The sequence below is a fragment of the Lathamus discolor genome, chromosome 11 (assembly GCF_037157495.1).
Source record: "Lathamus discolor isolate bLatDis1 chromosome 11, bLatDis1.hap1, whole genome shotgun sequence".
NCBI classification, from domain to species: Eukaryota; Metazoa; Chordata; class Aves; order Psittaciformes; family Psittacidae; genus Lathamus; species Lathamus discolor.
This window is the reverse complement of record NC_088894.1, coordinates 12,537,325-12,552,912: the sequence shown is the minus strand read 5'-3', so window position 1 is coordinate 12,552,912 and position 15,588 is coordinate 12,537,325. Positions and strand designations below refer to the sequence as shown.

General features: G+C 54.9%; 2 protein-coding genes across 4 annotated transcripts; both read right to left on the bottom strand.

Annotated features, from left to right (window-relative positions):
- Nucleotides 1–856: 856 nt before the first annotated feature.
- Nucleotides 857–4,135, bottom strand: E2F1 (E2F transcription factor 1). Its single transcript, XM_065692060.1, has 7 exons — nt 3,729–4,135; nt 3,190–3,280; nt 2,662–2,881; nt 2,128–2,280; nt 1,907–2,021; nt 1,614–1,818; nt 857–1,378 (listed from the first exon to the last, which is right to left on the bottom strand). Exons 1-7 carry the CDS (start codon nt 3,927–3,929, stop codon nt 1,152–1,154), a joined length of 1,212 nt encoding a protein of 403 aa, XP_065548132.1. The 5' UTR covers nt 3,930–4,135; the 3' UTR covers nt 857–1,151.
- Nucleotides 4,136–4,924: 789 nt separating this feature from the next.
- PXMP4 (peroxisomal membrane protein 4) lies at nt 4,925–15,487 on the bottom strand. 3 transcript variants are annotated; one of them, XM_065692063.1, is made up of 5 exons: nt 15,302–15,487; nt 14,234–14,296; nt 13,370–13,568; nt 12,153–12,413; nt 4,925–4,947 (listed from the first exon to the last, which is right to left on the bottom strand). In XM_065692063.1, exons 1-4 carry the CDS (start codon nt 15,415–15,417, stop codon nt 12,153–12,155), a joined length of 639 nt encoding a protein of 212 aa, XP_065548135.1. In that variant the 5' UTR covers nt 15,418–15,487; the 3' UTR covers nt 4,925–4,947. The 3 variants fall into 3 exon arrangements, with proteins under 3 accessions (XP_065548135.1, XP_065548134.1, XP_065548133.1); XM_065692062.1 differs by lacking the exon at nt 4,925–4,947 and adding an exon at nt 7,161–9,303; XM_065692061.1 differs by lacking the exon at nt 4,925–4,947 and having other exon boundaries at nt 7,161–12,413.
- Nucleotides 15,488–15,588: the final 101 nt, after the last annotated feature.

Sequence of the window (15,588 nt, the reverse complement as noted above, 5' to 3'; positions counted from 1 at the left end):
CAGATGCAGGACGTGGAATTGCAGGGGAGCAGGTAAAGCACCGCGGTGACCAAAGAGCCACCTGCGAGCCCCGGCAGGGACACACACGCTCACGTTTCCAGTTCAGGATGGAAACCAACCCCCAAGACAGCCCCGACCCCGCTGGTTTCTCAGGCTGGGGCCCCACCACCCCAGTGCCCCCTGAGCGCAGCCCCACACCAAGGCCAGAGTCAGTAGAAACCTTTATTAAACAGGAAGCTCAGAGGAACACAAGCTTGTTAAAAGGCAGTAAAAGTGAAAGTGCGTCTCCAGCCCGGCCCCCGAGGGGGGGGCCCAGGACCCCTCCTCTCCTCCCTCCACCTCTCCCAGCCCCAGTGGGCAGCAGATGGGGAGACAGAGCCCCGTGGCTGCACGGCTGCTTGGGCAGGGGAGGAAAAGCCTGAAGCCAGCGTTAGGTCCTCACACACAGATAGGCACCCTCTCCTCCAGGACCCAAGCATGGCCCTGGGGCCACCAGCCCCATCCAGCCCTGCCCCTATAGCCCCCACAATGGCTTCAGCCTCAGCCCCAATCTGGCTGCAAGCAAAGCCAGGACATGCAGGCGAAGCCCCAGTGGGACCCTCCATGTCTCCCCCCAACCAGCAGCATCCCCCTGCTCCCTCCTGTCCCCTCCCCATGTCCTGGGAATGCTCCCACATGCCATAAATAATAAATAAATACCCCACACTCAGCCAGGCTGTGGGAGCCCCCCCGTGCAGGGGGGACACAGCCCCAACCCGGCACCCCCACATCTCCAGCACCCACTTCCCAACACAACACCTCTCGGCACCCCCACTCTGCTGCAGGCCCCCCCCACCCCCCCTTGGGAAATTAAATGCTGTCCCTAGGGGACAATAATAAATTAATCCGATCTATACACAGGACTGCTTAAAGCTCGATAATGGGCACCGGAGGGCGCACCCCCATCACCAAGAACCTTGTAGGGGGGTCCTCTGAGATGGTACCCCCGCTCTGGCATCCTTCTTGCAGGGCAGGAGCCAGGGATGCTGCCGGCCCCCGCCGGGCTGGGGGGGCTGGAGGGCGAAGAAGAAAGTGTTGCAAAAAGGGATGGGGAGAGGAGCTGCGGGGGGGAGCCAGCTCAGGGTGACCCCCCCTGCACCCTGCAGCTCTCCTCAGAAGTCCAAGGGTGTGAAGTCCTCAAAGTCACAGTCAAAGAGCTCGCTGATGCCCTCTCCCTCCTGCAGCCCGAAGTGATAGTCCTGCTCCTGGTTGATGAACTCATCCGCCAGGAATTCCGGGAAGACTTCCCTGCTCTGGTCCAGCAGCACGTCCATGGAGGCCAATGGCGAGAGGCTCGGCTCCTCCGCAGGGCACTTGCTGGTCCCTGGCAGCAGCGTTTCTGCAGGGGTGGGAAGCAGTCGTCAATCCCACAACAGACAAAAAACCCCAAAAGAGGCATTTTTGGCTATGCAGAACCTGCCTTCCCCCATCCCTGCTGTGCTCGGGTGGCCGAGCATCACCCCAGTTTGTGCTGATGGCAGAGGGGCTCAAACTACAAACACAGAAGAGGCCACAACCAGAGCCAGCAGCATCCCTGTCCCCAGATCCCTCCTGTCCCTGTCCCGGGCACTCACCTTGCTCTCCGGGCAGCAGCGGCAAGTTCATGTCCTGGGCAGGATGCAGGAGAGGGGAGGCCCTGGGCTGTGGGTGGCTGGGAGCCGACTCCTCTGCAGGGGCTTTGAAGGGGCTCTTGACAGGGCTGCAGACACCTGAGCTGTCCTCGGGGCAGAGGAAGACATCGATGGGGCCCTGAGTGCTTCGCAAGGATACCTGGAAAGCCTGAGGAAAGGGGAGAGGAGTGAGACCAGGAGGCACAAGGATGCCTGAGGAGCCTGGGCTGTGCAGACACAGGGTGGCCCCAGCTCACCTCCGCTGGGTCTGAGACCTGCAGCTGGGTCTCTGCGGGGGCTTTGATAACCATCACCATTTGCTCCGAGGGGTCCACAATGCTGCGGAGGTCCTGGCAGGTCACATAGGCTGCGGTGTGGCAGGTCAAGGAGCAGACACGGGGTGCTATGAACCATGCTGTGACCCAGCCGGGTCCCCTCCCCGCCAGCCCCATCCCATCCCGTCCCGCACAAAGGATATTGCTGGTTGGCGGGGTCCTCAGTGAGCAGGCGCAGCTGCACTGAGCATGTCTGGATGAGCTCGTCCAGCTGCCGCTCCGCAGCCTGCAGCTCCCGCAGCTCCTGCTCCAGCCGCCGGTGCCGGCCCGGGGCGCCCACTGTGGCCTGGCTGCCCCTGCGGAGCACCACGGGCGTCAGCACCCAAACCCACAGCTCCCTCTGCCCCACCCCGTGAAAGACCCCATCCCACACCCAGGGCATCAGCCTCGCCAGGGGGTTTCCCTATAGGGCACAACCCTGGGGTCCCTCCCCTGAGCCTGGACACAGCCTCCACTCCCCAAACTGGCACAGGGAGCCGGAGGAGCACAGGAGTACTGATGCTGCTCAGGAGCCACCTGCAATGGAGCACAGCCCTCACCCAGACCACATGAAGTGGCTCCTCAGCCACCACTTGAACCCCAAGCAAAGCTCTCTCCACCCCAAGCCTGCCCCAGGTAGCTCCCCCATCCCGCGGGACAACCAGGCACAGCCCCACAAGCCCAGCCCAGGGACGTACAGCCACTGGATGTTGTTCTTGGACTTCTTGGTGATGAGCTGGATGCCCTCCAGGACGTTGGTGATGTCGTAGATGCGCCTCTTCTGCACCTTCAGGACCTCGGCCGCCCAGTTGAGGTCCACCACACCGTCAGGGGACTGGCTCAGCAGCTCCAGGAAGCGCTTGGTGGTGAGGTTCAGCGAGGTTTCGTAGCGGGACTTCTCCCCAGGAGACTTTGCCCCTGCCAGCCACCGAGGACAAGCACGGTTTAGCCAGGAGGGAAGCCCAAAACATCCCCCACGCTCACAGGTGCCCCATGGACCAGGACCAACCCCCTGAAACCATCTGCTCTCCCTGAGCAATGGGCTAAGCTCCCCACATCCTCCATGGGAAGGATGCTGCAGGACCCAGCACAGGCTTTGACACTCTTGCTCAGCTGTGATCACAAGCTCCCCTATGACACCAAAGTCCCAGGGCTCGAGGAGGGGGGAGATGATGGAGGGCCCACCTGGGTTGGCTGGGGGGGGTCAGAGGGAGCAGAGCCGGTACCTCTGATGGGGTTCCTGGGCTTGCCCCGGCCCACTGGCAGGCTCTCCGCTATGTACTGGTGATCCGTCTCCAAGTTCAGCTTCCTCTTCACCTGCAAGCGACAGGGCTCACTGGGGGAGCAGCCACCACCCCCCAGGAACCCCTCCCCGGGGGTGCCGAGCCCCGCTGCCGGTAGAAGCGGGGTGAGAGGAGCGGCTCCTCCGCTGACACACACACACACACTCACACACACAGTGGGGCCGCGGCCCCGCCGCGCTGCGGGGAGCGCCCCAAAGCAGGCAGGGGCAGAGCCCGGACCAGCGGGGCGACTTCCGCAGCGGCCGCTCTCGGCAGGTGCGCTGCGTGGCACGGCACGGCACCCGGTGGCACGGTAGAGGGCACGGCAAGGTGCGGAGCAGGGAGCAGCACAGCCCGGCCCAGCGCGCAGCCCGACCCGATGCAGCCCAATATCTCACAGCTCGGGGCATAGCACGGCCCCGCCGTAGCCCGCAGAGTCCCGGTCTCCGCAGCCCCCTCCCCATCCCAATCCCGGTGGTTACCGGCGGGCGGCCCAGCGAGGGCCGACGCGGCGCGGCTCCGGGCCGGGCGGGTTGCGGTGTAGCGAAGAGCAAGACCTGATCGGTATCGGGGTGTCCTCCGCCGCCCGTAGGATCGTCAGCGGCGGCGGAGACGATGAGGAGGTGCGGGGAGGAGCTGCCCAGCAGCGCCGCCAGCCCCGCCGCGCCGCCGCCCGCCGCCATGGCTCACATGGCCACCGGGGGGACGGGCGGCGGGGCGGGGAAGGCGTTTGTAGGGTCACGGCCCATGACCGGGCAGCGAGAACCGCTCTCACCGCCCGTATTGTTCGGTACGACCGGCTCCGGCGCGCCTTCTTTGCGCGCCAAATCCTTTTTGCCGCGAAAGCGGCGCGAGCCTCCCCGCCACCCGCCTCATTGGCTGTCACCGGCACCGGGAACCGCGGTAAGGGGAGCGGAGGAGCCGTCTCATTGGTCGGGGACGGGCGGTGCCGTACGCTTATTGGTTGAGGGTGGATAGGAGGCCAATCAGCGGCGCCGCGGGGGTGCGGAGAGGGGACAGTGGGGCGGTGAAAGGGGGGGAACGGCGGCATCGCCGCCGTTCCCCCCCTTTCACCGCCCCACTGTCCCCCCCTTAGGGAATTCCAACTCCAAAGCATCCCTATTCCAGCATCCAGGTCCTGCCCGGTGTTTCGCATCAGAGGAGGAAGGCACTGGCACACAGCTATGAGCCAAGTTCACATCGCTCCTGGAATCTGCCTTGGAGTGAGATGCTCCATGAGGGATGCTGGGAATCATGCGCTGGGATGGAAGCGATACTGTATTAAGGTATTTTGGGATGAAGGGATGAGTTCAGTGCTGATCCATCTCCCCTCTTCCAAACTCACCCCGAGACTGGATGAGGTTTTGGGCCCTGGGATTGCTCAAGGGGTCTGGCTCACACAGGAAGATTGGGAATGCTCCAATCTGCACTGTTGTAGGGATGATTCACGGCGTTTTCAGCTTCCAAACGCCCAACAGCTGTGGATCTCAGTTTCCTCAGCACTAGGTGATAACCCCTTGCAGGGCTAGAGGCAAAACCCGCACTTGACCGTGTCAGCAGCTATCTCTGGCGGCGGGACGGTGAGGCTGGGGCAGAGGGGATGGCAACCACCATGCTGGGGGAGATGATAGTTCATCCACCCACGAGACACAGCACAGGCAGCTCCCACCGGCAGCGTGCGGGATGCTGATAACCCTCCTGCTGCATGAGGAGGCAAAATATAAAGGAATAATAATATATATCCATAACCCCCCCCCCCATTTGAAGACGAGGCCTTTCCCAGGGCACAGAGATGTTGTAGCTCACAGCCACACACCCAAACCCCCCCCGTGCCCCCCCCATGAGCTGCCTTACATGTCCCAGGGGGAGCCCTGACTGCCACTGGGCATGGCTGTGGGCCTGTAGTGGCCCCCACCCTGCTGCTGATCCCAACGTGCCCGGGATGCAGAAGATGGGTGTTTTTCCCACCAGTGCGTGGGATGCAGGAGGCATCTGAAGCGATGAGTTAACTTCTGTGCAGCGGAGCAGATCCCGACACGCTGTGCCCCTGCGCTGGCCAAACAGGTTTCAGGCTTTAAAGGATTTTATGCTGGATACTTTGGCAGTGGCTGTAATTCCCCTGCAGGGCAGCCAACACAGAGCAGGGCTGTGATTTCAGAGTCCTTGGGAAGGGACCTTAAAGCTCATCCAGTTCCAACCCCTGCCACGGGCAGGGACCCCTTCCACTGGAGCAGCTTGCTCCAAGCCCCTGTGTCCAACCTGGCCTTGAGCACTGCCAGGGATGGGGCAGCCACAGCTTCTCTGGGCACCCTGTGCCAGTGCCTCAGCACCCTCACAGGGAAGAGCTTCTGCCTAAGAGCTCAGCTCAGTCTCCCCTCGGGCAGGTTCAAGCCATTCCCCTTGGCCTGTCCCTACAGGCCCTTGTCCCAAGCCCCTCTCCAGGTTTCCTGCAGCCCCTTCAGGCACAAGTAACACCAGTAACGTGCTGCATGTCCGTGACCAATCACTTCACCTCCCTGTGCCTCATTTCTTCATCCACAAAAAGCAAACAGAAACACTACCACGCTTAAAGCAAATGAACACAGTTAATTAACACCTGGTCCTGCTGTTATCCCAGGACCGCTCTCCCGAGCCCTTGCACTGCAATTCCATCATCGCTGTGAAGAACAAGCAACAGTTAGACCAGGTGTGAGCACACAGTTCATGTTGCTCCATCTGGGAAGGGGGAAAGGCAGCCCCGGGATGGCCATGGTGCTCTCCCTGTCCCCAGGGGAGCCTCAGCCAGGCGCTTCCCGGGATGCTGCGGGCTTTGGGACACAGCTGCTGCACCAGCTGCTCCTTCGGGCTCACAAAGGCCGGGCCCCCCCAGCCCAGTTCATGGGGGGGTATTCAGTGGGAGCAGGCGGAGCTCTGCCTCCCTCTCTCCTCCCCTCTAAGCAGGGCTGTTGGTGCTGGCGCTGAAGGAGAGAAGGCGCCGAGACAAATGAAAGGCAAATGCTGGTGTGAAAGGGAAGGGCCGGGGCTTTCCTTGCATGCATATGAGGGAAGGCAGACGAATCCCGGCTCCTGCACAGCTGCAGCCTCCTCCCGGCCTCGCCAGCCCTGCTGAGGGAACGAGCTCCCAAGATGAGCTGTCTGGCGGGTGCTGCGCAGAGATAAAAGTCCTGCCTCAATGGCCCCACTTGGTCACAGAGAGGGTCAGGAAGCTGTTCATAGCTTTGTACCCCAGATAGATTCACCCCGCAGCAGGCGCTGAGTTTGGGTGGGTTTTGGCTGCCTTGCAGTCGGGACTGGCTCTTGCCAAGGGGTATCTGCTGGGCCCTGTGCTGAAGGAAAAGCTCAGACCAGGGCTGCAGATAGAGCCAGAGCTGGTGTCTACACTGTTAAATCAGCTCCTGGCAGTGGGAGCAGACAGGAGGTGAGCTGGAGGATGCACACACAACCCTGTGCTCAGTTAACCTCAGCATGTAGGTGTCCCAGGAGCACCGTTACTGTCCTTGTCACCCCTAGTGTGGTCCTGCTTTCAGCAGTTCCCACATGGACTGTGTCATGTGAAGGAAAGCCCAACATCCCCCCAGCTCTTCCCCTGTGACAGGGGGCTGGACCTGGATGATCTTTAAGGTCCCTTCCAACCCAAACCAGTCTGTGGTCTGCTCCCAAGCCCCAAGGATGACAGTCCTCCAGTGTGTCCCTGCAGCTCAGATCCTTCCCCAGCTACCAGTGGTGCAGCAGGTAGAGCTGATGCTGTGGGCAGAGTAGCACTGGCTGTTGCATAAGCACTGACAACAAGAGAGCACAACTGATGCCAACAATGCATTCTGTGTGTGGCTTCTCTGCATATAGGAGTAGTAGCATGTAATAACCAAGCATTACTTCATGTATCGTGGCTTAATGATGATAACAGCAAAAAAAAAAAAAGGAAATATGAGGTTTTTATTCTTATTCTTGAAAGCACAGTATTGAAGTGATTATACAGAAGTGATTATGTCTGCACATGAGTGTGGCAGGTTGCTGTACTCTACTGCCTGCCCAAGGACTGAATTCATCATGGACAGAGCTACTTCAACAACCCCCTGCCTCCTCTTCTGCATGTTTTAAACCCAAAACCTGAACCATTGCTACAAGCATCATGATCAGTGTCATTACAAGTTACCTGAGTTTATTGTTTTATTCTACGCTGTCAGAAAATCAAGGCCTTGATTACATGGCAATCATGGACATACAACATATGCCAAAAGCAGAGGGAATAGTGCTTGTATTACAGACCATTTAATTTGTTTTCTATTCCTCATCACCAGTTGTATGAGGAAATGTGATAGACAAAAGAGAAGAAGTTTCCCCCTCCAACAATCGGGGCTGAACACACAGGTTGAAGAGTCAAGATTAGCACCCCTAAAGCACTAACAGTGGCCAGCAGGCATTAGGCTGGGGAGCATTACACCTCATTTCCTCTCCTCCCTTATCTCCTCATTTCAAAACCAGCATCAGAAAATGGGACACATTCTGCTCAGGTTGCCACGATCCAGGAAGACAAACACAGGCTAACAAATAGGAAACAGCACTTGGCTCAGGCGGGAGCCAAAGGTCGCGTTTGTGCTGACACAGTGAAAATGGGTTGGAGTCACAGCAGCTCCTCCTGTGTGAGGGGATCCGCAGGGGGTTCTGGTCACCCCAGCACCTGTGACAGCACCTGGCTGGCTGCAGAGCTCAGCGTGCCACAGGGACCCTCTGCAGTCACTGGAGCTCCCCATGGGTGCCTGGTTCACTCTGCTTCAGCAGCTGGAGATCATCTCACACTCCTACCCCAACCCAGCTGGGTTTAAAGCCCAGCTTGAACTACTCTACCAGGGCAAAAAGGGCTTGCACTCATGGACATGAAAGTCTTCTGCAGCTTCTCCACCCTGGCTGCGCTGAGCAGGGCTGGTGATTACCCAGACACAGACACCCTGCGACCACAGGTTCATACCTCCATGAGTGCTTCCCTGTGGCACCCATTGCACAAGCAGAGGTTTTTCCTTCACAAATATCCTTCCCCTTCACTGAAAGGATCAAACAGAGTCCAGCAGACCTGAGCTAAACCAAATGTCACTCCCCCCCCCTCCCCATTTCATTTTCCCCTTTGTTAAATAATGCAATTGTCCCGGAAAGGGTCCTGACAGCCAGCCTTGGCACACAAGCTGTCCTCCAAAGAGCAGGGAAGCACAGTGGGAATGCTGGGGCAGCATGCAGCCACAGTAAATAACCTGAGCTGCTTTGTTCCTTCAGCAAATAAATGATTAATAGCTCAGTGCAGCCACTCTGCTATTCACTCAGAGAACTTTTGATGAGTTTGATTCATTAACCTTTAAAACTGCCTTGAAGAGAGTCTGCAAATCCAAAGGAGAAGCATCAGTTTAAAATGAACACTTCAGTTTTATCTAGTAATCTTCATTTTAGAGAAGTATTGAGATGCTTTGCTCCTCTTTAGAGGCTCTGAGCATTGCACAGTCAGGTGTCAAGAAATAACAAGGGAGAATGAAGTTGATGTAGACAAACAAATCTATTGCATCTTAACATTCCAGCCCTATCGGGGCTGGGGGCAGAAAATGGCACATTGTGGTTCTGCAGCATTTGGCTGATTTGCAGGTGGCTTCCAACTGTCTCTTTCTTCTTTTGGTTTTAATGCTGCTAAAAAAGGGACACAACCAGGGGACTCCAAGCCCCACACAAAGCACTGGGGGGAGGGCAGGCAGTGGAACTTCTGTATCCGAAAAGTCTGTCTCAGACAAATTACTTCTAGTTCACTTCCTTACTACACACCCGCATTGTTCCAACACCTTGGTAGCATAAGGGGTTCATCCCCAGCTATCTGGTCCCAGAACCAGCAATGCAGACTAATGCCATTAAAGAACTGTTCCAATTACTTCCCTGGGGAATGAAGTGACTTGCAGCTTAACGTCCTGCCCCAGCACAGCAGGAAAACCAACCGTCCACAAAGGCACTGCTAATGGCTCTGCTGCTCCATGGACCTGCCCTGGGATGAGCTGCAGTTTGTCTTCCAGGGCCAGCAGCTGCTTCCTAGAGCACAAGTACAGATGGTTGGAGGCTCAGGCACAATTTGCTTTGAGTGAGGTTGGGGGATAGATTCCCCAAGAGAAAAAGAGGGTTTTAAACACAGACAACTGACAGCCACTGCTGCCAGGTGGGTACTAGAAACTTGGTATGGGCTTGTTCGTACCTTACAGAGAGGACAGAGATACTACATAGTGTAAAAAGGACAAGCCACTTGCCCTTCCCGTGGCCAGAAAAGTGCTTCCCAAGCAGCCACATTGTTGCAGTGGTAGAACTACTTAGCAAAGGAAAATGATTTTGCCTCTAAGGGACTCGCAAACCTTTTTCGGAGGCAGGAATGATAGCTGTGCATTAAAGAGGCTAAACCCTCCTTCCAGCCACACACTCACACAACCAGCCTGCACCATCTCCTGCTACAGTAATTACACACGCTGAAGGATTTGGGAGCCTAAACAGTTGTAGGGAGAAATTCTCAAGCCATAGCTGTCAGATCATGGAAGAGTTCTTTGAAATCCCACCACAGCTTATAGGAATCAGCAATATTAGAACACCGACATTCTTATTTGGGACAATATTGAGGCTTCTGACATAAAAAGAGAGTGCTGCACTGTGCTGCTTTAGACACCCAGAGTGGTGCAAAGAAAGATAGGATGTTAGGCTGTATATAAGGCAGAAGCTCTTCCCTGTGAGGATGCTGAGGCGCTGGCACAGGGTGCCCAGAGAAGCTGTGGCTGCCCCATCCCTGGCAGTGTTCAAGGCCAGGTTGGACAGAGCCTTGGGTGACATGGTTTTGTGTTAGGTATCCATGCCCATGGCAGGGGGTTGGAACTGGATGATCTTAAGGTCCTTTCCAACCTGAACCATTCCATGATTCCATGTTTATAAAGAAATCAGACCTTCAGTTTCATTATTTTTTTCTGGACTTGAATCTTTAAGCTTATCTACACCAAGCAAAATATTCAACTACAATGAAACAAACCCAGTTCCTAATGTCTATAGCTTTCTATTGCTTTCCTGCAGTCTAGCTTAAATACTGCTGAGTGTTCAAGTGTTCAGTACAGGGTGTAAAAGCAGGTGAAGTTAAAAGTTGAAGATGCCCCAGACAGTTGTTATGGCAAAGCACTACCTTGTCTTTTGGGCACCAAACACATCATGAGCACAAAGTAGCTTCCGTCTCTGCACTGTGAGATCTCACAGTGGATGTAGCTGGGACTCAGGGTCAGATTCAGTTCAAGAAGACTCTATTCCTACTCCAGCCGAGCCACTCGGGATGCAATTCAATCCCAAACATCATAGCACCAGGCAATGGGAAGGGGAATATTTCACCCTCTCTCTTGCTGACACAGAGAGTGGAAAAAAACAGAGAGCAAAGCAGCACTCAGAATAGATGTAATAGTAATAAAAGAGCTTAGGACAAGGAAAAATGACCTAAGAGGAAATGGAAAAGTTTCTACTCAGAAGCTACCTGAACTTAAAAGGTATCATTTCAGTCACACCATTGAACACAACCAATTGGTACAGCCTGGAGGGTACAGAGACTGCAAAAGATGCTGAACAGCATCAGTGGGATGATGAAGTGCCTTGGCCAGGTCAGGATGGAAAAGCAGATGGGTACGGAGAGAGCAAACAAAACAGTCCTGGCTGAGCCAAGGGAATGGTTGGCACAGGGAACTTAATGCTCTCTTACAAATACCACCACAAACCCCCAGTGCATCAGGAATTATTTTAATGTACATTATTAAGTGAATGGTTCAGTGCTATATGGCAGAGCAATGCTCTGCACTAACAGTTTTAGTTTATTCATTTTAATAGCTTTTGTCCTTTCCCAGCTATCTGGTTGATCTCCTGTTCCTGTGCTGTGCTACTCCTGGGGCTCAGCACAGTATTTTAACAAGGAAGATTCACTCCACTATTCACTCGTGGACTCAACAAACTACAGGTACATTCAAGTTTGATTACCACTAACATGTGCCACTGCTGGGGAGGGCAGATTCTGGCCCTACAAGAAACCCATGTGCTTATCTTCCACCTAAAGAAAAGTGCCTGTTGCAAGTGTTGCTTGCTCATACACGTGAAGCACCAGGGTGCTATCTGAGGTGTGCAATGGGCCCCAGCCTGTTTCCAGAGCAGCCCGAGTTGTGTAACTGTTCTTGGTATTTAGTTCAAGCAGCTCTTAAAAACTTTACCAGTAAGTTTCAAGTAACGACAGGGTATTAATTAGTGCCTTTGCAGAGGGACAGATTCAGCCCAAGTATACGAAAGAAACCAAACAAAAATAATCTCTCCAAGCCCCACTTCCCAGGCTTGTACCAGACAACGTTAACAGTTTTATTTCTCCAACATCTTAATGTCTCCCTGAGGGCAAACTGCAGAGAAGCCCTCTTAAGAAGCCCACATTGTCCTTGGATTAGCTTAAACAAGACTGCCAGTCAGCCACAGAAATCAAGAAATGATAGTTTTGCTTTGAGATGTGAGCAGGTCCCTGCTCCCCTCCCACTGTGGGGAGCACAGTGAGCAGTCAGATGATGCCAGGATGGTTTTTCATGATTAGACATACTGTCAGGCTGTTATTTTTTGTAAGTATATTTAGTCTCTTAAAAAAGCCCCAAAGCTATTCTTGTGGGGAAAATAAGGCCTCTCTTAAAAAAGACTGCACCAAGTTTCTGGGGGGTATTTACTCGCTCTAAACAGAGCCAAGACAGGACTGATCAGAACACTTTGGCCAGGATACAAGAGGCAACTCTGCTTAATAGCTGTTAATTTAACTAAATCACCAGTCAGGAGCAACAGAAGAACCTTTTCCCTTAGCTGCCAGAAGGTGCCATTCCATTCAGAGATGTTTTACAATGACCCACCTACTTGTCTGTCCTTTTGTTATAAATGAGGAAGTCAGAGATGTCATGCCATGTGTTGCTATCATCATACAGGTAGGTCATGGAGGACTGCAGGGAGGGCTGCAGGGTGTGCCGGTGATACTCGAAGAGCCACAGAACTGTGCCCCAGATCAGAGCAGCAACAAGTGGAAAGGGATCCTGCTTTGGCTGTGGGATATAGCCCTTTTCCACTGCCAGCCGAGACAGGCCAAACAGGATCCGGGACAGCAGGTACATGATGATCTGCATGAGAGAAAACCCAAACAGCATGAGGTAAGCACCCTGAGCAGGTACACTGGCCAGGTGAGTGATGTAGAAGCGATAAGGCTGTAAGAGGGGTGGAAACAGTTGACCCAGCTTTAAGGCAAACGCGTTGTAGGTTCACATATCAAGCAATATTTCTAGCAGGAGATGTCTGTGTCCTCCAAATCCTAACTCTCTGCCTGGGCTCTAACTTAGTAATAGACAAGTTACACTTCACACATCTTTGCAGTTGTACAACTTCTGTCCTTGATCAGTTGCCACCTCAGATACTGCTGCTGATGTAACAGTCACAGAGCAGCTATGGTCACCTCTTAGGCAGGGACACACTCAGAAGTGTGGACACATCCTAAACGCTGGCCTGACTGATACTCCTGTAGGGCACTGCATAAGTAAAACACTTGATTAAGCTACATCTGTACGTTTTACTGACTGATAAACCTGTGACTGTGCTAACAACCAGCTTTCAATCAAACATCCCCTGAGCAGCTTCTGTTTAACTAGGTTAGCGTAGCTCAGTAACTGACTGTGCTCTGCACCTGCAGCATTCATAATAAAGGGTTTAGCCTGTGAGTAGGCAGAGCAGGAGCATACACAGTTGGTTACCACAGCCCAGATGACGGGGCTGGGGGGAAACCAACATCTCTGGATTGTGTGCCTGTCTACCTTCCTAGGCTTACATGTGCAGCTCTAGAGGTAAAGCTGGGCTTTTAGTGCTCACATTGCACACACCTTCCACAGAGGCACACAACCACCTCTACAACTGAAGTGTAAAGCAGCCAAAACAAGAAGCTGTGTGAAGAGGAACATGGCAAAAGAGTAACTCTACACTGTAAGAACCCCCAGACACATGCCAGCCTACAGCAACCACTTCCTGGCACATGACCATCCATCTGTTGGGGCTTTTGGGCAAAGAAACTTCGAACAAACACATTTACCTGGCTGTTGATGGGGTTGTTGTCACCAAACACCAGCCAACCCCCAATGCAGGCTGCAAAGAAAGAATGAAATGGGATTTTCTTCCCCTGCAGTCGGGACTGCAACGCCATCAGCCCCTTGTAGGTGAACACAAAATAGGCCAAGTTCCGGGAATGAGTGTATGTAGCCTGAGCAATCGCCTTCAATTTCTCTCTTAAACTGAAGGAAAGAAACAGACAATTAGGAGGGCACAAAGGCAGGACCATTGCTGCCACCCAGCCTGGACACTGCCCCTCTGACAGGGACTGACAGCGCTGGCACCCCACAGAGCCTCTGGTGAGGGAGCAGAAACCCCTTCACCTCTGGCTCATTCATCAGAGTAGAGCTGACTTAGACTGTGACTGTGCTGCTGTTTAATTCTATGACTAGAAATACAGCAAATTCATAAAATACATAGGAATTCATCAGAATACAGCTCTTCTTAGACTGTGACGGTGCTTCTGTCCAATTCCACGACTAGTCAAGCAGCCTTTTCGTTGATTACTGCCTAGGTGCAAACCTCTGGCATAAGTGGGGAAAGCCAAAACATGCACTGCTATGGTTTGGCTTCCCTTATTGGAGCTGACAGCAGATCACTGCTTTCTGCATCTGCTACCTTCTCCTCTGTCCACTAGTTCTCATCAACCATTCTATGAGTGACTCACTCCATGGCTACGTGTGTTTGGTATGCATACGAGCTGTCCTGCTTAGCTGTCAGAACAACAGACTAAGAACACGGCTCATGCATCTTTCTGCTGTTTAAGCCCTTACGAAGCATGAAAAATTAAAAGTTTGGAAGAAAGCATTCTAAGCAGTAATACAAACCCACAGAACTAGGGTTATACCTTCCACTCTTGAACAGGAAAGTCATCACCAGGGCATGTGGGGCACGAACTTTTGCTCCATAACTGTAAAAGCAAATAGATATATCAGCATTTTTGCATTATAGAACCCCAGCCTGGTTTGTGTTGGAAGGGACCTCAAAGCTCATCCAGTTCCAACCCCTGCCCCGGGCAGGGACCCCTTCCACTGGAGCAGCTTGCTCCAAGCCCCTGTGTCCAACCTGGCCTTGAACACTGCCAGGGATGGGGCAGCCACAGCTTCTCTGGGCACCCTGTGCCAGCGCCTCAGCACCCTCACAGGGAAGAGCTTCTGCCTAAGAGCTCAGCTCAGTCTCCCCTCGGGCAGGTTCAAGCCATTCCCCTTGGCCTGTCCCTACAGGCCCTTGTCCCAAGCCCCTCTCCAGGTTCCCTGCAGCCCCTTTAGGTACTGGAGCTGCTCTCAGGTCTCCCCTTCAGGAGCCTTCTCTTCTCCAGGCTGCCCCAGCCCAGCTCTCTCAGCCTGGCTCCAGAGCAGAGCTGCTCCAGCCCTCGCAGCATCTCCATGGCCTCCTCTGGCCTCGCTCCAGCAGCTCCACGTCCCTCTTGTGCTGCTGCCCCAGAGCCGGATCAGGGCTGCAGGGGGGTTCTCCCCAGAGCACAGCAGAGGGGCAGGATCCCCTCCCTGAGCTCACGCTCTGGGGCTGCAGCCAAGCACACGTTAATGTTTTGCTCTGACCAGATCTCAATGCTATAAAATGATTGCATTTCTACTCCACCGACAGCCAAGAAACGCTACCTAAGCAGCTACATGCCACTTCTGAGGCAGCCCAGACGCAGCAGCACCCCCAACCCCAGGCCCTGCGTAGCCACGGGCGTACACAGGGCACATCCCGGAAACCAGGCCCGAAGGGACCCCAAAACCATTTTAACCCCCGCGTATGTGGAAGGGAGACGGAAACGCTGCTCCCGAGCCTCCACTACAACAGCACCGGCCTCGGGACAGGCGAGGAGAGCGCGCAGCGGCCCTCGGGGCCCTGAGGGAACTGAGACATCCCCGGCCCGGCCCGGCCCGGCCCGCCCCGCCGCACTCACACGGCGCCGTTGCGGAAGCCCTTGATGACGGCGAGCGCGGCGCGGTACCGGCGCTGCTGCAGGAGAGCGTTGGCGGCGCGGAACGCGGCGCGGAGCGAGTCCCCGCCGCCGGCCATGGCTCCCCACCACCACCGGCCGCCGCTCTGACAGCGGGCACGCTTCCGGGCGTGAGGCCCCGCCCGCCGAGCCCATAGGCTACTCGGGCTGCCCATCAGCGCCCTTAGCCAATAAGTGGTGCCCCCTTAACCGCTCATTGGTGGAGAGTGTCTGTCACGCAGCCAATGGGG